The sequence below is a fragment of the Cavia porcellus genome, unplaced genomic scaffold (genome assembly GCF_034190915.1).
Source record: "Cavia porcellus strain 051 isolate PalLab524CR breed Dunkin Hartley unplaced genomic scaffold, mCavPor4.1 scaffold_28, whole genome shotgun sequence".
NCBI classification, from domain to species: Eukaryota; Metazoa; Chordata; class Mammalia; order Rodentia; family Caviidae; genus Cavia; species Cavia porcellus.
Window position 1 is genome coordinate 4,327,810 of NW_026947511.1, and position 24,242 is coordinate 4,352,051.

At 32.8% G+C, this 24,242-nt stretch overlaps 1 protein-coding gene across 4 annotated transcripts in view; it reads left to right on the plus strand.

Annotated features, from left to right (window-relative positions):
* Window positions 1-24,242, plus strand: part of Exoc6 (exocyst complex component 6) — a 182,446-nt gene that overhangs the window by 129,039 nt on the left and 29,165 nt on the right. For all 4 annotated transcript variants that reach the window (XM_063239365.1, XM_013143813.2, XM_063239366.1 and 1 more), the window contains 2 exons: window positions 6,091-6,232; window positions 16,263-16,336. In XM_063239365.1, the coding sequence (XP_063095435.1) occupies window positions 6,091-6,232; window positions 16,263-16,336 (216 nt within the window). The remainder of the gene's footprint in view (window positions 1-6,090; window positions 6,233-16,262; window positions 16,337-24,242) is intronic.

Below are 24,242 nucleotides of genomic sequence, written 5' to 3' on the forward strand. Positions count from 1 at the left end.
AGTCTGTCTTCAAAGTAAATGAAAGCTATTACTAAAACTCATGAGGGGAATTCATCTTGGTATTTAAACCTTTGTAATTCACCCATTCCATATTATTGGGAATTTGAGACATTCCATGTTATAGAATGTTCACTCTGAAGATGGATTAAAGTATACCTTCTAAATAAAGGAATCCTGATACACTTGTGAAATGATCCTGGGGAAATGTTCATACTCTCTTTTTTTTTTGGTGCTGGGAATCGAACTCATGACCTCGCGCTTGCCAGACAGGCGCTTAAGCCACTGAGCTGAATCCTCAGCCCAGGAAATGTTCATATTCTATGTTGGTTTTTTTTTTTTTGAGGGGTACTGGGGATTAAATTTACAACCTTGTGCTTGCCAAGCAGGCACTTAGACCACTGAGCTAAATCCTCAACCTTTCTATGCCATTTTATTTTTTCTGATTTAATAGCATTTTTATATTTGAACAAGATGTAATTTCATATAATAAAGTTTTAGTGGTTCATATGTGTAAACCAAAAGAAATAATAATGTATTTTTCTTTTAAAATACCTATACTTATATGGGGGATACATTATCTTGTTTTGAAGTCCTGTATTGCATTCATTGTTTGTTTTTATTGGTTCTATTCTGTTCTGTTTTGTTTGATTTTACTGTGTCTGAAGGTATGAGCAACTATTTTGAAGGCAACAAGAGTCATGATAACCGTTGTTGATTTCCTATTACCTTGATTTGAAATCCTGTGTCACTTACATTGTCTTGTTTTGAGTGGCTTTATTCTTTTATTTTGCTTGGTTTTATTCTCTAAAATAAAATTAAAAATAATGTCTATACTTCAACTAGGCATTTTATTTTATTTTATTTTATTTTTTTGTCTTTTTCCTTTTTACTGGTCCTGGGGATCGAACTCACAACTGCCTGCTTTCAAGGCAGGTGCTTATGCCGCTGAGCTAAATCCCCAGCCCCGGCATTTTATTTTTTGATTAAAAGTTTATTTCTAATTCTAGTATTTAACTCCACATTTGATGAAAAGCCTCCTTCCTTCAGTCTGTATATTTTAGAAGGTACTGCATTGTGGCTCTTTAGGAAATGACGAATTCATCAAAATGTTCCCTTTCCTCTTTGACCTCTGAAAAGAGTATCTTAGACTCGTACAAATTTATGTAGCAAACTAAGAAGCAGTGCATTTGTAGAAAATGATATTTTACTGCTTTAAGTTTTAAAAACTGAGCCAGAATTAATAAGTTTACTTAACCAGTGATGGGTTTTATATTTGAATAGACCATGATTTTATGTAGTTTGCATTTTTTACAGTAGTTACATAACCTTCAAAAGCAAAACCTATTATCCATTTAAAGAATAATGCAGTGTACTCTATATTTGCATCTGTATTTTTCTTTTTAACTTAAGTAATAAAAAAGTAGTTTAATTGTGCAACACAGGTTTTTTTATGTGGAGATATACATGAAGGAAAATGGCCTCCCTCGGGATCATTAAGGAAGAATAGACCTATACAGAAAGAATGGGTGTGATTTCAAGAACACGTTTTTATATCACTTGTACTCAAGAGAATGAAAGCAACACCAAAAAATGCTTTCAAAGAATTACTGTTGAAATCAGACCTTTATTAGATCTTTGAAATAAGAGAATGGTGAGACAAATGAAAACTTCAAATAAAAATTTAACATACCAAATTAATTGTAAGTATTCAAAATTTTTCTGTTCTATAAAATCTATGAAAACATTACTTTGAAACCAAAACAGTTTCAACCGTAATCTAATAAAATATTTTTGTTACATGTTGTTTTATGAATTTTCAAAGGAAACAGAATATCTGTAGCTTAATCTATAATAGCAAGTTATTTTGAAAATTTGGCTTGATACACAGTTACAAGCATTTTCTTGATTCCTTTCAGAATGAGGTTGATGGTTATTGTTCCTGAGACTGGAGTTAAAAGTCTTACTTCACAGTTTTGCACTGTGGTACTATTGGATAAAGCATAGCCGTGTTCCATAAACTAAATTCAGAAAGTATCAATCAAGACCTCACATAGGTTATTTAGAGAATGAGTTTTCTTACTGATTTCACCAAATGTCACCTCATGCTGTCTTTGATTGGCACAGCCTGGCAGGGAGGATGGATGAATCTGTCACCGGCCAGTTAATTGTGTTACTGGTTTCAGTCTGACATCAGGTCTTTGACTCTTAAATGGCTCAATACAAAACAAATTAACAGATTGTAGTCATATTTCTCATTCTGTATGCTTTGAGTTTGTTGAATGCAGTCCATAAATCATATTGACTGACACACAAGTAAATGATGAAAGCTGCTTTTGAGACATGAATCCAGAAAGCAGCACTCTGAAGGTGCCATGGAAGGATGCATATGGTTGACCCTTTGGGAATTTCCTAGGAGCCAAATGTCTCTTTGCCACAATTGTTCTTAGAAGAAAAGCTTTTCGGTAATGCAAAAGGGATCTAATATGTCAGCAGATTCTCTTTTACAAGTTCCTTTGAAATATAAGAAGTTTGTCTAAGGGTTTTCTCTCTTTGCAAGTTGTTTTTCAACAAAATGTTAAAGTAAGGTTAAAAAAAGTAGTTACCTTTAAAAGTTTAGCAGGTGTTTTTACTTATTTATTGAATCTTGTTAAAGAGAAATAAAAGTGTTAAAAATTTTTATTAGTTGCAATTAATTTTTGAGATGAGAGCAGGAGTAAATTCTAGGCACAATGTACTTAAAATGTTTTGTATGTACATGGTTTTCTCCATTAATTATTTTGGCTTTGTTATCCTGTTATAAACCCAGAGCTGCTTTGATGAAAAGGGCTAATTTTTAAAGATAATTGTGTAAATACTTAGATTCTGTCTTAGAAAATGATAATAACATCAACAATGACAAGAAGTGTTCAAAAGGAGTTGTTTGGTTATACTAAATGTGCTAAGGGCCACAGGCATCAGAAATAATTTTGAAGAATACACACAAGTTAATTTTTGGGGTGTATAAATCTTAGAGACATTAAATTTTTCTAATTAAATTAATTATTTTTAAATTAATAGATGAAATTTAAGAATATTTGTATCATAATGTTTTGAAGTCCTATAACTCTTACACTGGTTTGTTTTGATTGGTTTTATTTTATCCGCTTTAAAATTAAAAGAGTATTTGTAACATTCTGTTGTTAGAAAGTAGACATTTAAAAATGGTGTGTAATTTTACAGAATATAATCTTTTTAAAATTTAAAGAATCTTAACTTTGAACATTAAGTGAAATTTTGATCTATAAAAAAGAATTTGACATGAAAAATGTATAAAATGTTTTCTAAATTTTTGAACATCTATCTTTGAGAACAATAAAACTATTTAGTATGCCTACTCAAAAAAATTTAATATTAGAATTTTATTTAATGTTTTTTTAAGTAAAAAACTAAATTTATATATGTGTCTTCATTACCTATTTCCACTGGGTTTATTGCATAGCCTCTATATGTACTGTTACTATTGTTTTTGCCTTTGGTACTATTGTTATATAATTGTTTATAGTCTTTGAACTCATGTTAAATTTTAAAGGTTTCCTTAAAACAATACCACTTATGTTATACAGTGTGTTTCCTTATTAAATGAATTTAATAATAATTTGTGGTAGTATTAATCTTTTTTGCAATCATTACATTATAGTAACAACATAAATAGGACATGGAGCTGATTTAATGGAGAAATAACATTAAACTAAAATGCACTAGTTGTTTCATTAAATCAAGATGACAATTCCAAAATGACATTTCAGATAGTCTGAAGCCTATTACCTGTAATTAAATAAGGTGCCATTGATTTCTCCTTTTTCTGCTTTACTCACCTCACTGCCCCCCCTCCAGTTCCATTCATAGTGATATTATGCTCAGGAATGGAGCTGCATGTCTCCTAAACTAATTCCTATAGCACTTGGGGATCTTGAAGCATGCTGGGTTTTTCATTGTTTGTTACATTCTTTCTTGGCAGTTCATCTGTATCTGTCAAATTTATTGTTTACATCAGCTTTTGTCTCTATAAAGTTTTTGATGGAGAAATTGACATTTCATGTCAGATTTTGAGTTTTGCACTGTGCATAGTATCTAAATGTTAAAAGATTAATTCATAAAAGTTGTTCATTTATAATCAATTTTTAATGTGTAATTTAAAGAACAAATGTTTGAAAATGTTTGTTTTCTTAGTACCTTTCACATCAACACTGCATAAACATTTTTGTAACTGGTATATTGTAGTGCTATGTTTGAAAGATATTTTTCATGGTTTTGTAGCTTTAGTGGCCTTTGTGATGAGTGCAAAAAATATCAAGTATCATTGGATAAATATTTGTTCATGGAAATGTTGCAAACAATACTTTCTTCAAGAGTTGTTATTTCCAAAACATTCATAGATTTGTCTGGACGTCAGTCATCACCCAGTCACATAATTGTCAGTTGAAGATAGCTGTCTTAGAAGCAGTATTTTGCTGGAAAATTTACCTAGAAGAGACTTTATAATATTTTAAAGTTCTACTTGAAATGCAAAGCCTGTTTAAAGATAGAGTGTACCAACACAGTGATGCACATCTGTAGATGTGATAGTATTAATCATTTTTGCAATTCTATCAGAGGCTGATACACAAGGGTTCCAAGTTTGAGGCCAGCACGGACAACTTAGGAAACCATGTTCAAAATAAAAAATATTTTGATTGTAGCTGAGTGGTAGAGTACTTGCCTGGCATCTGTGAACCACTGGGTTTAATCGCTAGTTCTGAAAAAAAAAAAAAAAAAAAAGGAAGCCTTGTAGAATGGCATATACCTATAATCCCTGCTCCTCGGGAGGCTGAGGTAGAGAATCCCAAGTTTTAACCCAGCCTGGGCATCTTAACAACTTAGACTCTCTCTGAAAAGTAAAAAGACCCTTGGTTCAATCTTCAGTAATACCAAAAAATTAAGAAATGAATAAGTAAGTAAAAAGTTTGTGCTAAAAGTAATGTATTGTGATATAGCCATATACCCTAAACTTTTTTTTTTTTTTTTTTTTGTCTTTTTCGTTTTTATCAGTACCAGGGATTGAACTCACGACTGCCTGCTTGCAAGGCAGGCGCTTATGCCGCTGAGCTAAATCCCCAGCCCCTATATATACCCTAAACTTTTAAGAAATTTTAAGAGGCCAATTCAATTAACAATAACAGTGAAAGGGTGAAATTTCATGTAGAGTTTTAGGTGCTTATTAGTAGGAAACCTTTTAAAATGTGTTGTATATCACTGCAGTGAAAGAAAACCACAATAATTTGTAGTGTATATGACTATATATTTCTAAATTACCAGGTGAATTTAAAATTTAATTTCTAAAACTTAACTACAGATCTATAGCTGGAATTGAAGTCTTGCTAGTATCAAGCCTTCTGTTGAAGTTGTGCGGCAAACTGATCGCTTGGACTAGAAGGACTTATGACTCAAACTGTATTTTGAATTTCAACTATAGTTTAGTAATAATGAATTACACCATTACTTTCCTTTATTCTGGCTTGCTTTGATGTATAAAAGACAGCTTAAAGAGAATTATATGGATTAAATGTTTTGCAGTATGACAGTGATTTTATATTATAAATGTCATATTTTAATATGTAATTAAAAATATCTGAAATAAGCTGAATGTGGTGGTGCATGCCTATAATCCCAGCACTCAGGAGGCTGAGGCAAGAGGATCACTGTGAGTTCAGAGCCAACCTGGACTACCAAATGAGTTCACAGCCTAAACTGCATAGTGAAGCCCTGTCTCAAAAAGACCAAAAAGAGAAAAAAATCTGAAATATCTCAAAAGATCTGAAAGTAGTAGTTTATGAACTTGTATTTTAATTTTGCTTTTTGCAGTTAGATTTTTAATATATCCTGAGGAGAATGAGAGAAGTGACACTATTTTAGTGTCTGTAATACAAAGGCCTAGTGTTTCAGAATACATAAACAAAAGCCAGTAGTAACTACTATACCAACAAAAAAAATGCTAGGTAAATAATTTTTGCAGTATTTTATGTATTTGTGTTTGGTTATTTGTTTTTTGGTTTGTTTGATTGTTTTAAACAGGGTAAAGTTGCTCAAACAGCTTGCATGTCGGCCTGCCAGCATCTGTCAACATCCTTAATGCAGATGCTACTGGACAGTGAGTTAAAGCAAATAAGCATGGGAGCCGTTCAGCAGTTTAACTTAGACGTCATACAGTGCGAATGTAAGTACCATATTGGTTAACTCTCTAGGACTCCAGGCATTTCTAGGGATCTGTATTTAAATTATATAGGAGAAAATTGTATATAGTGGGTTAGTTTGAAAAGGAGAGAAACCATTTATCTAAACTTTTGGCAGCCTTAGTAGTAAGGATAACTTCTTTATGGGAAGGAAAAGAAAGCTTTACATTCAAGGCCTCAAAAGAGAGGCACTGAAGTGTTAATCCAGATTGAGATAATTAATCAGATTGTTTATTTTCCCTCATTTGTTTCTAAGGACACTTGTACCTTCTTGCTAGGACTCTGAATATTTGTTATAAGTGAGTGAAATGATTCTAAAATTGTCATTTTTTCTATAGGTAAATTTTTAGATAGTTGGTAGAAAAATAACCTTAAAATCTTGCATAGCAAATGAAGTTTCTGAATTTTGTTCCCCTATTCCAAAGGTTTCTTAAATCTTTATATTTGCCTTTATTTTTTACTTTATTTTCTTTAGATAACAAGGTTTGGATATTCCATAATGTAATGTTGACATTAGCTAATCAGCTTCAAAACAGAATGTGTCACTTTGTTATTTGTATGCTGTTGGCCTTGTAATATGTGCTTCTATATCTGAGTTTCATCACCACTTAAATTGTAACTTTGTAAGTGTAGGACATGAGTAGCCAGGAGCAATTTTGAAGCAGTGCTTTCAAATGAATGGTACCTCAATTAAAGGATGAAAATCTCTGATGGACTATTGAATGAGACACTTCCACTGGCAAATTGAAAATTAGTGGCACAGAAAAATCGTATTTGAAGGCATAAAAACTTGCAACAATATATTCTTTGTGAAAGACATTAATAAATATGAGCAACCTACAAAGCAAGAATGATAATTTTCCCCCTAACAAATATAAAGTATCTGTGTGTCCATTGTATATTTGTTCTGCTAGGAAAAACATAATTTTCTTTTCCTGGAAAGTGTTTTAAATTTTCTGTAATTAGAAAATTTTCATTTCTTAAAATAAAAATATCATGTGCAAAGTATTTTCTATTTATGGAAAAAGTTATCAGAGAGCCTGCCTGTGTCTGTCTCTGTCTCTTGTCTCTGTCTGTGTCTTGACTGTCTCTGTTTCTGTCTGTCTCTGTGCCCCCAACCCTCTTTTGAGACAGGATCTCTCTATGTAATTCAGGCTGGTTTTGAATATACTATATAGTTCAGGCTAACCTCAAACTCACGATGATCCCCTGTCTCAGGCTCCTGAGTGTTGGGATTGCAAGTGTGTGCCACCATGCCTGGTCCCACTTTCCTTTTACAAGTTTCTAATCTCAAATTGTTATTTTCATTTTGAAAATAATGTGGAAACTAATTCCCCCCTCCTTTCCCTTCTCCTCCCCTTTTCTCCTCTCCCCTCTTCTCTTCTGCCTTCTCTTCTCCTTGGTTTATATTAAACACACATTCTACCACTAATCTACCCCCAGGCTGAAACAGATTTCTTAAAATTTTTAAAAAGTTATCTTACGTGGTCATTACATTTTGACATTCCTTACACAAATGTTTTAAACAAACATCATTTGAGGCATTTTGTATTATTGTATCTTTATTGTGGTTTCGAAATATTTAGGTGGTTGAACTTTTTCCTGGCATTTGGTTGTGTCTTCTCGTTTAGACTTATTGCCCAATGATAGAAATGGCTGTTTGGTTAGCCAACGTCAAGGTCTAAATCTCTGTCATTTATCTATCCATAAAGGGGTACCCTTGCTATACTGAAGGGAAGTCACACATTCCCCAAAATCTTTGCCTCAATGTTTATTTCACAACTTCTAATGTTAAATATTTTTTTCCAAAAAACATCCTGTTATTTCAAACAAATGTAGTATAAATATGAAGAACTTCCTTAAAGAGACTTCCATATTCTTTTTGGTGCACACCCCTCCCCCAAATGACTGATAGATAAAACTATTTAAGAATGAAATTTAGGAGCTGGGCATGGTGGCACATGCCTGTAATCCCAGCACTTGGGAGGCCGAGGCAGGAGGATCCTTGCAAATTTGAGACCAGCCTGGGCTACAAAGTGAGTCCAAGGTCAGCCTGAACAGCATAACAAGACCCCGTCTCAAAAAGACAAAAAGACAAAAAAAAAAAAATTTTTTTTTTTTAGGTTACTGTAATGAATATGTTGAGAATTTAAAAAATAAGTTTAAGTAATTTTGGATTTTTTTTAGTATCAGGAAGAAAGGTTTAAAATACAAAGTTTATTTTCAGTAATAATGTGGTATATTTGCTTTTTTCTTACTGATGCAGAGCGTGGAGAAGAAAGGGTTGGGAAGAGAAATTTGGGTGGAAGACAGGCTAGAATGTATGATAAATTTGTGATAAGCAGACGTTTGGATACTGGGAGTCAACTAAGACACGGAGAAGATATTCTTGTTCAAGTGAGGAATCCTAGGAGTTGAAAGATAAATACTGAATTTCACCTCCACCCAGTAAACATACAAACACACTCCATCGTGAACACAAACATGCCTGTGCAAACAACCCTTCCTTGAATCCTCCCTAAAGTAACTCTCATGTAGTTGTCTAGTGGTTCCTTCACCAACCAATTGGTGGATTAACAATTCTTCACAAACGGGGCTGGAGGTTTAGCTCAGCGACATAAGCGCCTGCCTTGCAAGCAGGCAGTCGTGAGTTCAATCCCTGGTACCAATAAAAAGGAAAAAGACAAAAAAAAACAAAACAAAAAAAACCAAACAAACAAAAAGAAAAACAGTTCTTCACAAAGTATATTTTCTTATGATGCATTTCTCTATTAATAAATTGCATTAAGGTGAAACCATTTTCTCTATAAAATTCTCTCTACAGGATCCTTAGCTCAGCAGCAAAGCACCAGCCTGGCAAGGTCCTGAGTTCAATCTCTGGTACACAAAAAAAATTCTCTCTACAGACCTAGTTCTACTTCAGTGCTAGAGTTAACATTAGTCTATTGTTTGTCTGTGTGTATGTATGTGTATAAATTAGAAAAGGTATCCTCACCATAAAGAAAAAGCCCCCTGGAGCCATCGCCTTTATGTAATTAGAGAGAAAGTTTACCCTTTTTCCACCTGGTCTCAACCCTTGTGAAGGCACATGACTTACCAGGTGAAATTTAAACTGGATTTCAGCTTTCCTCTCTTTTCTTCTTGACTGAGCCCTTGTGTATATGAAGCAGCCTTACAACTATATGTGGCATTATTTTTCAGGACCATACAGAAAAAAAATACAGTTCTATAAAACTGCACTTATATCTCTGATTATTCTGAAGGCAAGAAGATTCCTGTTACTGTTCCCATTCTCATATGATATTTTAGATTGGTGGCTTTTTGAACTTATTTTCTGTTTAATTTCAATATCTGATACCATGTATAAGGAAGTGGCTTTTTGAACTTATTTTCTGTTTAATTTTAATATCTGATACCACATATAAGGAAGTCATATAATATGTAGTTGGGCTATCAAATACATTGGTCCTACTTTGCTCTTTATTAGCAAAGCACAAACTGTTGTGACCTTTTTTCATGGCCAGAGAATGTGCTCAAAACATTGAGGCTATAGTGTTCTAAATTTGTTCTCTTTCTTATTTTTTGTGCTTACTATTTTTCTAATCCTATATTTATATCATTGGCTTTTATTTAGGATTTTAGGATTATCAGTAATATGTGTTAAGATTTGATCCAAAATAAGCTTCTGTAGATCTTTTTGTGACCCAGGTTTGTATCATCTATAATTTGTAGTCATGCTTTCTGTATATTTAACAAGGCCACTGGCAAAGTGTTAAACAAAATCCATTTTAATTTCCTGAGATACAATACATTAATCATCTTCAAAACATGGGTGCCAGATGATCAAAAATAGTATCACCTAGGAATTGGTTAAAAATGCACATTTTTAGGTCCCCACCTTGTGAATTGGAAACTCTGGGGGGAAGACTCAGCACTTTCTTTGAATAGCCTTTCCACGCCATTCAGATGCATGATAAAATTTGAGCACCATTGTGTGGCATGGACTTCTATATTGTATTAACTTAGATCCATTATTCAGAATATTTTAACTGTTTCTTTACCATGATTTCTTAACCAGTTACTAGAATCTAATTCATGGTTTAGTTTTTACTCAGAGATATGAGCGTCTTTGTCAGATGCCTTAATAGCATCTGACAGAGTAACAATAATCATTGAATTTTCCTCATTTGTCAGTCAGATTACTCATTCAAAGAAGAAATTGCACTTCTTTAATTGCTTATAAATCCTTGCCACTCTTAGCAACCATTATGTAGTAGTCCATGATTGGTTGTTGAGATTATAAAATCCTACCTGTTTGTGGGATGCTATCAAGAGATCCAAAATCCAAGCATTACAAGATAACAGGATCAGGATCTTAGATTGGAGACCATAGTCACTAAAGATCCTGGACAACTCAGGAAAGGCACTTGAAGAATTTAAGCAATAGGAGGTGAGTTCAGTACCAGGTATGAAATGTAAGTATCAAGAATGGCCTTTTATTCAGAGTTAAAATTACTTTTTTATTTATTCATTTATTTTGAGATAGTATCTCACTATGTAGTTCAGCCTCAAACTCTTGGTGATCCTTCTGCCTCTGCCTCTTGAATGCTGGGATTACAGACATGTGCCACCACACATGGCTTTGCTTTTTCGTTTAATCATAAAGCAAAATGTTTATTTTTCTATCATTGTTAATTTGTGAAAACATTTATACATATGTGTCTTAAACTTTAAATTGTCAGCTCACAGGTAAAAATGAATAGCACATCTAGATGAAATAGGGGAGATAGAAAGTTAGAAATAGTTCATTTGCCTTCATTTATGATTCTTCAGTTTTTACTTTTCTAATGATGAGAAAATAGCACTAATACATCTACCTATTCACTTACTTTTTTTCAGACAGCATGTTGGTGCTTTTATCCCTGATATTCTTTGTAACACACACACTTGGGAGTTAAATTCACTTGAGTTGAATTTTAGTCTGTAATTATGAAAAAGAGTTTTTTTTTCTGTATTAGTTGACTTATGGGAGAGTTCTTTTATTTAAATGTTAAGTGAGAACCAGTTACATTATACAGACTGGAAAATCAAAGGTGAATCAGACTTCAGAAACTTTATAGTCTAGTTGGAGAAAAAAACCATGTTAAATAATTATAACAAACACTTTTTTGTGTGTGTTGGAGATCAAATCCAGGTCCTCACTCATACTAGGAAGTGCTCCACCAGTGAGCTACATCTGCAGCCCACAAATTCGTAGGTACAGATTATATAGATTGAAAATATTGCATATAGTATGTGCTGACAAAGTACAGAACATTTCCAAAGCATTAGGCAAATTCCATACTTGAAATATTATATAGAAGGTGCTCATTCATGTATTCTGCACAAGTAAGCTAGTGAGCTTATCATCTCCTAAGAGTGGAACATCTTAAATCCATAGATATTAGAGAAGCGTTAGCTTGAAGGGTGCTGGCACCTATTTTAATGGTACATTGCCAAGAAATACTAACAGGTAGATCTCCAGGTGTGATGGTTTTTCTTCATTTTGGATAAAGGGTTGACCCACATAAAATAAAAAGTAAAATCTCTTCATTATTTTTCTTTGTGGCTATGCCCCCAAGACCTCCAATTACAGTCTTAAAAAAAGGCTTACACTCCCCCAAAGACTATTAAGGGAAAGATCATAAAGATGGTATTAAAATATTTTACTGTCATATTCAAAGTAAACTGTACACTATTGTTACACTATTTGGATTTCTGGATTTCTTCCTGCCTTTAGTACCATGTAAGCTATTGCAGGATACATTGAAAGTTTTAATTCCAAGAAAGGGAGACTACTAGATACTATATTATATAAAAATGTAATAATGAATGTCCTAAAATAAAAGCTTGCATCCTACTGGTGCTGTCCTAAGAGTTGAGAATTCTTGACTCCAGACTCCCCCTACCTGAGCTTTTCTCCTCCATCACTAAAACCACTAGATGGTGCTCTTATTCATCACTTCTAATAATAGGTACTTAGCCTAGGCAGAATTTGAGTTCTCACTAGGTGGACCCTTGACTTGTGAACTCAATTTGTCCTGCAGGGCTGGTTGTAACTCAGGTTGTCAGGTGAAGGCTCAGGCTCCCCTACACAGCCTTTTAAGTCTCTCTCCTATCCGCAGGCAGATGTCAGTGTCCTTAGAGAGACATTGGCCCAGGATTTCTAACCCATACAGGAAAGGATGTTGTAAGGGTTAAGTCTGTATCTGAGACTGTCTGAAACCACAAGCAGCTGGCTTTTGAGTCACAATTCAAGACTTTGGTCATAAATTAAAATTCCAGTCATAATCTAAGTTGTTGTTCATGGGCCAGGCTGGTTATAACTTAAGGTCCAGGGTAGCTACTTCAAATCTTCAGACCTAAGAAGAAATAGAAGTATATGAAAGTTCAGTATCTAAACTATTAGTATTCAGAGTCACTTACTTAGGCACACACTTAGCCTATTTTATGTGTGCCTACCTTTTTCATCTGTAAGCAGCATCTTGAGATTTTTAGCCTAGCCTCCTTATCCTTGCTTTCATTCTGTTGTAGCTTTTGGTCTGTACCTGCTTCTGATTTCAAGAGCACCACTTCCCTTATCTCCTGAAAAGTCTGCCTATCCTGTGTAGATATTTTCTGTATGTACATTTTAAGCAATCCACATTCTGTACTTTATAATAAAGAAAAATTTCTGCCTAAGACAGGTTTTTCAAGGACTTTTTCCTCTGCATGTAATTTCACATTTTATATTTTGGTGTCAGAACAAATACTTAGAGTTTGACTTCTTAGCAATCTTTTCCCTACTTACCCCATACCAAACCAAGTTCATCATGTATAGATATGAGGGCAGGAAAGATACATTTTCATACTAAAAACTTTTTTTGGTGTTATTATTATCTATACAAATTATTTCTGGTTTTGCCTACAGATATCCTTTATGGTTATTTTAAAAATAATAGATTGCCAATTTGGAAAATACTTTTTTGTTGTACTCAGAGCTTACACAGAATGCACTACTTTTTATTCTTCAGTTTATTTGCATTGATTTAGACTACTCTTTCTTACTAGTTAGGCTTATGTAGTAGAAAATTTTATTTTAAAAAACAAAAAAGGGTAGAAATAATACATAATTTCAAAAAATAAACAGTAAGAAATCATTAGTTTATGAATTACATATTGTTCTCTTAGAAATAGTTGTTGAAGTTACAAAAATAAAGCATACAAAGTGGACATTTAAACAGTGAGACTGCAAAGAGTTCTTGTCAACGATCCAACAAAAACTTAGTAATATGGTTATCAATCCTACACACTTAAACATACATGCAATTATATCCTTTAGAGGAATTTCTTTTCCTCTCTTTTTTTATAATACACATTTTGGGTTTTATTACTCCTACATTTCTTATTTTTACACTAGAGATATAATGTGATATTTATAAATATGATTCTTATTTATTTCACTAATGAGGATAGTCTCAAGTTGTCTCCATTTGCCTATAAAGGCCTCAAGATCATCCTTTTTTATAGCTGAGTAATATTCCATTGCATAAAAATACCACATCTTTTTCATACATAATCTTGGTTGTTTCCAAGATTTAGCTATTACAAATTGTGCTGATATGAACATAGATGCACATGTATCACTGTGACAAGACCTTTTCAGGTTTTCTGGAAAAATATCCAGGAGGGGTACTTTATTATTATCATAGATATTTCCAATAAGATTAGATGCCTCCTCTTTTGATCTTTTTCTAGTGTATTTTAAAAGTTGGAATCATTTATTGTCACTGAGTTCCATATTATAGCAGAAAATAAAAGGAAATGAACTTACAAAGTAAAATAACAAAATAGTTTTTTAAAATAAAATGCTCAAATTGAAAGCACAATCCAGAGAATAGAAAACAAATGATTTCAAATAGCCATCTTCATATTTTTTAAAGGCTAGAAAGTATTTTTAAAACTTTTTTTTTGTGATACCAGGAATCAAACTCAGGATCTCGCCCTTGCTAGGCAGGCACTTATGCCCCTGAGCTTTAGCTCAGTCTCTTTTATAGCTTAAAAACATTTTAAAGTTTATAGTGTAAAAACATTTTATTAGAAGTCCAGGAGCAATGTGTGTTCTTTTAAAATACCCTTACAGACATGACTGTTCACTAAAAATACTCTATTAAGGAAGTAGGCATTATTGTTTTTAATTAAATGATAGCCCAAGAGAGAAGTATAAGGAAACCCTAAAATACAATAAATAATAAACAAAATGAGAATCTGAATGACCCCAAAAGGAATTTGAAGAACAATTCAAGGAATTTCAGGAGTGGTCATCAATTCTTCAAAATCTAGCAATCTGTCTCAAGAATTAATGGGGCCATTAGCCATATAAGTAGAAATTAATTATTTATTTGGGTAATTTTATGATCAGTCTATTTACTGAAAAAAGTTATTTTGACAATCAAAGGAGATAGTATATGAAGAGTATTTTATAAATTACAAAATGCTATGTAAATTTTTATATTATAATTTTGACACTAAATTCTTGGATTTAGTGCCAAGCCAGTGAAATTTATAATGGTTTAAATAGAGAAAAAGTGACAGATTTTTTGCTTGCCTGCTTTTTTTTTCTGTCTCTGTCTCTGTCTGCTTGCTTCTTTCTATCTGTGTCTGTCTCTTTCTGTAGAGCACTGCTTTGTTATGCAGAAGGTCCTGCATTCAGTCTGTAGCACACACACATAGGTATCCTTAATGGTGCTCTACAGAATTATGAAAATTAGGGTATTAAGGGGAAGGGAGAGTGAGTACATGCATCCTTCAGAGAGAAGCTTGCTTGTAAAGATAATTGGGTCCTTTTTACTGAGCCCAAAGTCTTTATCTTCAAAATAACCAATACTGTTGAAATTATCTTCAGAAGTTTATCTAAACAAGCTACAAGATATGATCAAAATACACAATAAATATGTAAATTTTTAAAAATTACTATTCTTCCATGAGAATGTGTTTACATGGTGTGATCAAGAGTATGGTGAATATTGTTACTAAATAAGAGAAAGACAGTCTTGTAAAAACATTACTATGTCCTCATCTACCTAATTTACTGCATCTGGTACCCTACAACTTCTGGCTCTTCCCCAGAGTCAAAATAACCATGAAAGGTAAATGTTTTGAATTCAAGCCATTGAGGCAACCATAACAGCTCAAAAATACAAAAGAGAACTTCCAGAACTACTTTAAAAAGTAGCGAGAATGATGGGATAACTGCGTTCAAAGTGAGAGGGAGTGTTTGGAAGGGGATTAATGACAATGTATCTTTCACCTAATAAATTTTAAAAAACTAAACATTCATCCTATTTTCCAGTCATACTTCATGTAATAATACAGTTCTTAAAACAAAAAATTATTGAAAGTCTGTTGAATTTTTAAAATTCTGTCTTAAAATGTCTAGTTTTAAAGAAGCAGGATTCTAATACATTAAAAGACATGAATCTTCTTAAATCATTCTAATTTTATTGCTTACAACATTTTTACTGATTTTCTAAATGTAAGCTTTTGATTTCTTACCTTGGTATCTGCATTTTGTTGTTATTAACTAGCAGTGAGATTTTTATAGGGCATGTTGTGTAACAAAGCAGATGTTTTGAAATATGTTGACAGCCATAGAATTAGTATACTTTCAAAATGCTTCTATAACCATTCACCTCAGGCTAAAAAGAGCCAGAAACTTTACCTTGATTTCATTTGAACTTCATTTAGGATAACCCTTCTAAATTTTTTGTGATTAAAGATTACAGGGATTAAATTGCAGATTAGAAGTTCAAAATTATTAAAATTTTTGTGGTATGGGTGTGGGAAACACTCTTAATAGTTGAAGTTTATAAATAGCCTTCATTTGAAATGGTTATGTGTAAGAATTATAGTACATTTATAGTGAGTAGAAATTTAGCTATTAAACTCATATACTTTGCAACCTTGTTTTAATTCCCCCAATTCATTTTTTCAAAGTGTTTGCCAGCTCTGAGCCTGTGCCAGGATTCCAAGGGGATACCCTGCAGCTTGCATTCATTGACCTCAGACAAGTAAGATGTAATAATGTACTTCTCATTTACTGCCTGTGTCTTACCTTTTATTTTTAATGCCATAAAAATGCTTATTTGCCTCGAAACAACTTCTTTTTAGAAAAAGCTTTTTGGGGTACTTACGTGTTTAGTATTTCTCTAAACATATTTATTTGTATCTCAATTTTATGGCACATTCTTACTATGAGTATTTAATTTAGTCATTACTTACAAAGCATGTCACTAATTACTTTCTACTTAGGTTTATGATGCTTGTCATTTGTTATTTCTTAGTAATTTTAAGATTATTTGAAAATTAGTGGTAGTAACACTAATGTCAGAACCCAAGCTAAATGTTAATTTTTACTTCTTAGAAAGTAACCTGTTGCTTTCAAAACTAGAGACAGCAAAGTTTTGTTGATGGTAAGGAATGCTGTTTTTAAAATATTTATATGTGTCTCCAGAAAGAAGGGTAGAACTAGTTTTAAAAATCAATTAGAGGAAAAAAAAAAACAACCAATTAGAGGGCTGGAGGTTTAGCTCAGCAGCATAAGTGTCTACCTGGCAAACACAAGGTCATGAGTTCAATCCCTGGCACCAAAAAACAAACAAACAAAAAATTAGATGTTTACTAATTATTTGTCATAATCTAGGTCAAGTAACATGAATTTTTTTCTCCTATTCATTGTAAACTCTTTTGACTTTTATACTCTGTGGTCATTTTCTTTATTTTCTTCCAGTTTCTATCTTCCCCAAACTTATCATACTCCCTTTTTTCTTTTTTCTCCTTTATCATTCTCTCTTTTTTTTTATTTGAAAGAGGGTAAAAATAGCATCACAAAACAGAACAAAGCAGGTCAGAAGAAAGTAAATGACACAGACTTCAAAGCAAGACAACAGGAGATCTACAGTGGCTACCATAATGTCTCTTGTTTTCTTCTAAATAGTTGTCTGTATCTTCACATACAGTGCGTTCATACAAAACAAAATAGTATAAAACGGATCAGAACAGAGTAATGAAGGCATTACAGTCTTTCAGAACCAGTCAATAAGAAAATCAGCAATGGCTGCCATAATGTCTCTTGTTCTTTTCAAAATAGCCATCCATACCTTCATGTATGTTGAAATTAAACAGTACAAAACAGACTAAAACCACTCTGAACAAAGAATAAAAGTATTACTGGATTTCACAGCATGACGATATGGAATCAGCAGTGGATACCATAATGTCTCTTTGTCTTCAAAGTAGCTGTTCATTTCATCACGCATAATATAATCGATTCTTGTAAACTGTTTAGGAGAAGCTCTACATCCTTTATCTTTCTTAATCATAAGATTTAGGAGCTTGGTAAAGCTAGGAAGTCACAAGGCTGTGGGGAAGGAGATGATACAAGTTAGTGGGCTCAAGGAGTGCTAGAATTGACAGTAGGAGTGACTATTGCCCTTGGCAAGAAGAACTGTATGGAAGTAAAATAAAGCCACTGTGATATCAGTCTGCTAATGGTACACATTCCCTTTGGGAGATGGAGACGACTGGAGGTAAGTTTCCACCATCTATATGAGCAGCCTCTGCACAACAGTGTTTGTCACTGGTACAATTCAGGCAGTTAAGAGACTCTGATTTGAGTAGATTTTTAAAACAAGTGATTCTTGCTCTCATTTCCAACTAGTGTTTAGTAAGTAATAATAAGCTAATACTCATTTTTACATATGTTTATTATTTGGAAAAAAGAAATGTGGAAATAGACACAAGAGTAATAGAATTTTCATCCTTATGTGGTATTAAATTCCTGTAGAAAAGCTCAAGCCCCATGAACTGGTTAGGAATCCTTCTAAGACAGCAAGTTACATGGAATTAACTATTATATCTTCAAGTCAGGTTGAAAAGGAAATTAAGAAGGTTATTTCTGTCACCAGGTTATGTCTGTAAATCACCAGACATACTTATTTTTGTTTGTAAACCGTACTACTCAGATTTTACCAATCAAGGAACATTCTTATGAATGACATAGACCTATAGATTAGTTTTACTGAGTTGAAGAACTTAGTAGAAATTGAAGAAAATGTATTCTCAACTTCATTTCAGTTTATTAGAAGAGGTTAATTCTTTTGGCAGTATATTCATTTTCCTTAGACTTCTCGTTGCTGCATCCTTGACCAAGATGATCTAATACAGGAAAATGGATCCTTTAGAGAGTTAGAAATAGATTTTGGGGCTGGGGATTTAGCTCAGTGGCTTAAGTGCCTGCCTGGTAAGCACATGGTCGAGTTTGATTCCTGGTACAAAAAAAAAAAAAAAAAGACTTCATTGTACATTCATTTTCCAAGTAAATAATAGCCACTTACTGAAGGAAGTTCCCCATTGCAACAATGTTAATATGTTCCTTAATCCAAAGGACAACTTTAAGAGGGAATTTGAGGATAATTCCCATTGTGTACAAATAAACTTTTATTGTGTACAATAAAATTCCTATTGTGTACAAATAAACTGTTCACAGAAAAGTTAAAGTATTGTGATATTTTGTTTTATATTCAGGTGGTTATAACTAGTTCTTGTATTAACCATAGGGAATAGATATTCAGTGGTATTACCTGGCATGCTTGAAACTCTGGGTTCAGTTCCCAGCACTGGAAAAAGTAACAACAAAACACTAACGTATAATCTCATTACAGGATTGTGAATGGGACCACAAAGATAATAAAACTGTAAAGATTCTGTTTCAAAGAGGTCAGAGATGTAGGCTAGTGGTAGAGCTTATGTCTCACACGTGAGGTCCTAGGTCAGTGATGGCAACCTTTTAGGGCTTCTGATAATCCGAACAGCCTGCCATGGAACGCATGGTTTGCTATCACTACCCTATGTTTTAATCTTTCAACAGTATAGATTAAAACTCTGATCCTACTTACTTTGTTGTTCAGACAGTCATCATTTGATAACATAGAACAAAATATAGCTCAATAGTCAATTATATTGAGGCATACTTATAATACTAGTAATCTCAAGTCCCATTGATTGAACTTACTTTTCAAATATGTACACTTAAAAGACATTAAGTCCTGGTTGAGTTTTCTTTACAATGTAATTTGTTTAAGAAACTTTTAAGTGAATTAAAAGGAAATTCTTGAAACATGTGTAATTATGAAATCTATTTTGATATATATAATTATTAGACTATAACTTTATATGCTACCTACATAAATATTCAACACAATTCTAAAGTATGGTAGTAAATGTACAGTGGAAGACACTAGTGGATGGAAAATTTTGATGAGCTAACATTCCAATTTTTCCAATTTTAAAGGAAGCTTAAATAACAGCCTTTGATTATTAATGTTAGCATATAATCATATTCTGTTCCTATACTTTTGCATTCTAAAATGAGAAGATATGACTAATTTTTGTCTATATGTGCTAGATCACTAGGGCATTAAATTTTATAATTTCAGTAACCAAGACTTAATAAATTTAAAGTTATACTTGTTTTTTAAATTTATAAACATTTAAATGATAAATATGAGCCAAAAAATTAGTCTTGAAAACAAAAACTTTATAAGAAGTGATGCAAGTCTTTTTGGTATTTAGATGTGATTATTTAAGTGAAAATGTCTTAAAGTTTTGCTAGTACTTTTATGTTTCTTACTTTGTAAAGATATTTTTATAGCATACTATTTTCACACTTATATGAAGTAATACATCACCAAATATAAAGGGGGTGTCAACGCTTTTATTTACATTTCATTTGAGTTTCTGTACTTCTTTTTTTTTCTAGACTGTGATCCATTTCTGTCCTAATAGGGCAGCTGACAGTTCTTTTCAAGTATACTTAGAAAGGCAAAAGAACTCTTTTCATAGTACTTATAAGAGGTCATGCTTCTGTTTTTTAGTTTGAATTTGATACTGCTTCATGAATTGCTGGCTATGAAAGATTAGGAAGTAGGTCTAGTGGTCAGATTTTACCTGCCCACCCAGACTTTGCCCTGAGGTCAAACTTTTGATATTGCTGTACTGAATAGAGGAGTTGATGACAAGTATGAGGTGATACAAGAAGAAAGTTAGAACCATATCAAAGCTGAAGGCAAGAGAATTGGGACTCAACGAGAGCCTGTAGTTAAAAGATGGATCGTCAGGATTGCCCTCTTCTAAAGAAAAGGAAAAATAGCTTCCCTGTGAGTGAAAAGACCTTATCATCCTGCCAGTCACACATGTGCTAATGGAAGCCAGTTATCTCAACAACATCTTAAGGCCTATTGCCCTAGTAGACAATGTGGAGAATTAGAGGTACTGATTTTGCATTATGTGAATGTGCTGTCTCAGTCAACTTAAATGTGGTATTTGAACAGTATATGTATGTGTAAAAAAATTTTTTTTATTCTTTCAATCTATTTTTTTTTTGGTACCAGAGATCGAACTCACAACTGCACTGCTTGCAAGGCAGGTGCTTATGCCGCTGAGCTAAATCCCCAGCCCAAAATTTTTTACAAATAAAACATATTATCTTTCTACCCCTAGTTCTAAAATTAAGCTACTAAATGATAAACTTTGATATACTTATATTTTTTATATAAAATTTATTTTGTTAAATAACTTTAAAAGTAGACATCAGGTGAATATGTGAAATTCTTTTAACAATATGTGAAAACTTAAAAGTTTTAAACTATTCTAAGATGATATAATATATAATATTCAGTAATAACTTTAGTAACTCCTTACTATAATAAAAATATTTCACTAAATATCACTGGAAAATGAAGTGTCCCATACAACAGAATTTTCCAGGTAACTAAATACTATTTTTTGATTCACTAAAATTTTTTAAATGTAGCCATTTTGATGAAAAACTTTTAAAAATAACTCATCCTCATCACTTGTTACTAGCATAATTCTCACAATGGATTGATCATACATGGCTTCAAAAATACTAGTATTAAACCCTATTTAACTTACCCTACTTCATGTTAAGTTACTTAGCTGATGAACTATTACTTCATTTCACAGTATCTCAATCATCTCTTGGTTAATGCACAGAAGTCTAAGTAGGGATTACAAAGGAAAAAGATGGGTTTGTTGCTGATAAAACAGTTTCTTGCCCCAAAGAACGTTGACTATGTGTTATCATCACAGACCAGTGTTTCTTGAAGTGTCTTCCTAGGAAAATTGATTTCTCAAGGAAAGAAAGGTTTCTCAGAGTAAGGTTTGTAGGCTGAAGGCATAGCTCCATTGTATAGCACTTGCGTAGCATATGTGAGGCCCCACCATTTCTGTCCCAATACCACAAAAAAAAAAAAAAAATAAACAACATGAAAATGGTCTAAACTAAGCTAAGCTGAGGAAATAGGAGAAGCAGTTTATATTGTAATCTGTCATAGAGACTATGTCCATTAGAATTTTATGTATTTATTTATTTATTTTGGTACTGGGGGTTGAACTCACAACCTTTACCAGGCAGGCTCTTGAACTACTGAGCTAAATCCCCAGCCCCTATTTATTTATTTCTAATTAATTTTATTGGTACATTTTAGATATGCATAATCACATTCATCATAGAGAATTCATACTTGCACATAATACATCTTGATTCTTATTTCTTCAATCCCCTTTCCTCCCTTCAACTCCATTTCTCCTTCCTTATTTACAAAAGCTTTATTTCCATTTTCTTCCTTCTATTCTCTTTTTCCCCTTCATACTTTTCCCTCTCACTCTTCCCCTTTTCATTTGAACATTTTCCTCATTGCCCAATTTCTGTTATACATTTTAGTCCTTATTTACACTTTCAGTTTCTCACATCAGAGAAACAATGTTATTTTTAAACTTGTGTGTCCAATTTGCTTCACTTAAGAATATGGTCTCAAACTGCATCCATTTACCTAGAAATGTCTCAAGTTTATGGCTATTGTATAAAAAACCTACATCTTTATCCTTTCATCAGCTGATAGGCATGTTGGCTGTTTCCAACATTTAAGTAGTATGAATTGTACTACTTATAAACATGGGTGCAACTGTATTGCTGTGGTATCATGCTTTGTATTTCTTTCAGGAAGATACCTAGAAGGGAACTAGCTGGATCATATGGAAGCTCTAGCTTTAGCTTTTGAGGAATTTCCACACTGGTTTCCATGAAGGCTGTAGCAGTTTGCACTGTCATCAACAGTAGTATTCTTTCTTGCCCAGAGCCCCATCAGCATTTGTTATTGATTGCTTTCTTGATAATAACTATTCTTTATGGAATGAGATGAAATCTCAACATCGGTTTAATTTGCATCTCTTGAATGACCAGTCATGTTGAACATTTTGTCATATATTTATTTGCTGTTTGTGCTTCTTTATCTGAGATGCACATTTTTGTATTGGGTCTTTAAATTTGAGGGGTATGACTTTTTGAGCTCTTTACATATCTAGATATTAGTGTTTGTGTGAGGGACAACTGGTTAAAATTTTTTCCACATTGTAATGCCTTTTTAGTCTGTTGTTAGTTGCTTTTGCTGTGCAAAAGCTTTTCAATAACATGAGATCCCAGTTGTTGATGCCTTGTAATATTTTCTGTGAAGTCAAGATTTTATTCATAAAGTCTTTGCCTATACCTATGTCTTTAAGAGTTCTACCTATTCTATCTTTATGCAGATTTAGTGTTTCTGTTTTTATTGTATTCTTATGGAAAAAATTTCAGAACAAAATAACAATAGCAATAATTAATACAGTGAGTATTATTATCTTCAAAGTAATTACTCACAGTATAAGATATGGGCATAAAAAAATTCTCCAAGCAGTATTAGCACTAACTTTTCAGTAAACTAAGTAAAATTTGTCATGTAACTATCTTGTATATTTTTTCCTTTTCCCTTCCTTCCTTTCCCCTTTTCCCCACCCTCTTTCCTTTTCAACAGATTTTTTCATTTTACAACATCTATTTTATTTTGGGGCCTATTTATTCTCTCAGTATCTCATATCAGGGAGACATATGATATTTATTACACATGTGAGTCTGACTTACTTCACTTATGAGTATGGTCTCAAGTTGCATCAATTTACCTATAAAAGTCTCAACTTTATCCTTCTATGTGACTGAGTAGTAATCTAATCCATTGTATTAAAAAACCACATCTTTTTTATCTATTCCTCAGTGGATGGGCATTTAAGTTATTTCCAAGATTTAGCTATTACAAATTGTGTTACTATAAACATGGGTGCACATATATCACTGGGGTATGATGCTTTTAATTCTTCTGCAGATATACCTAGAAGAAGAATAGCTGGGCTGAATGGGACTTCTAGTCCTAGTTTTCTGAGGAATCTCTAGACTAATTTTTTTACAGTGGTTGAACCAGTCTGCATTCTCACCAATAGTGGAGGAGAATTCTTTTTTCCTCATATCTCCCTATTTGCCATGGCTGATTACTTAATGATAGCTATTCTTTCTAGAGTGAGATGGAATCTCAGTGTTGTTTCAGTTTGGAGTTCTCAAATGATCAATGATGTTGAGCATTTTTTCATGTATTTATTTGCTGTTTGTATTTCTTTATCTGAGAAGTTCATCTCAGATACCCATTTACTTTATTTTTATTTTAAAGGGGGTAAAATTAAACACAACAAAACAGAACAAAATAGGACATAAGAAAGCAATGTAAGAGATATAAATTTCAAAGCTAGATGACCTGAGATCTTTACTATCTATTATATTGTCTTTTGTTTTCTTCCAAATAGCTGTCCACATCTTTGCATACAGAGAATTCATACAAAACAACATAGCATAAAACTGATCCAAAGAGAATGAGGAAGGTGTTTTAAATCTTCAAAAACAGACAATAGAGAAGTCACTAATGGCTATCATAGAATCTCTTGTTCTCTTTAAATTAGTTGTCCATACTTTCATGTATATTGAAGTTCAACAAAACAAAACAGGCAGGGAGGGGAGGTGTTGCTTGGTTTCCC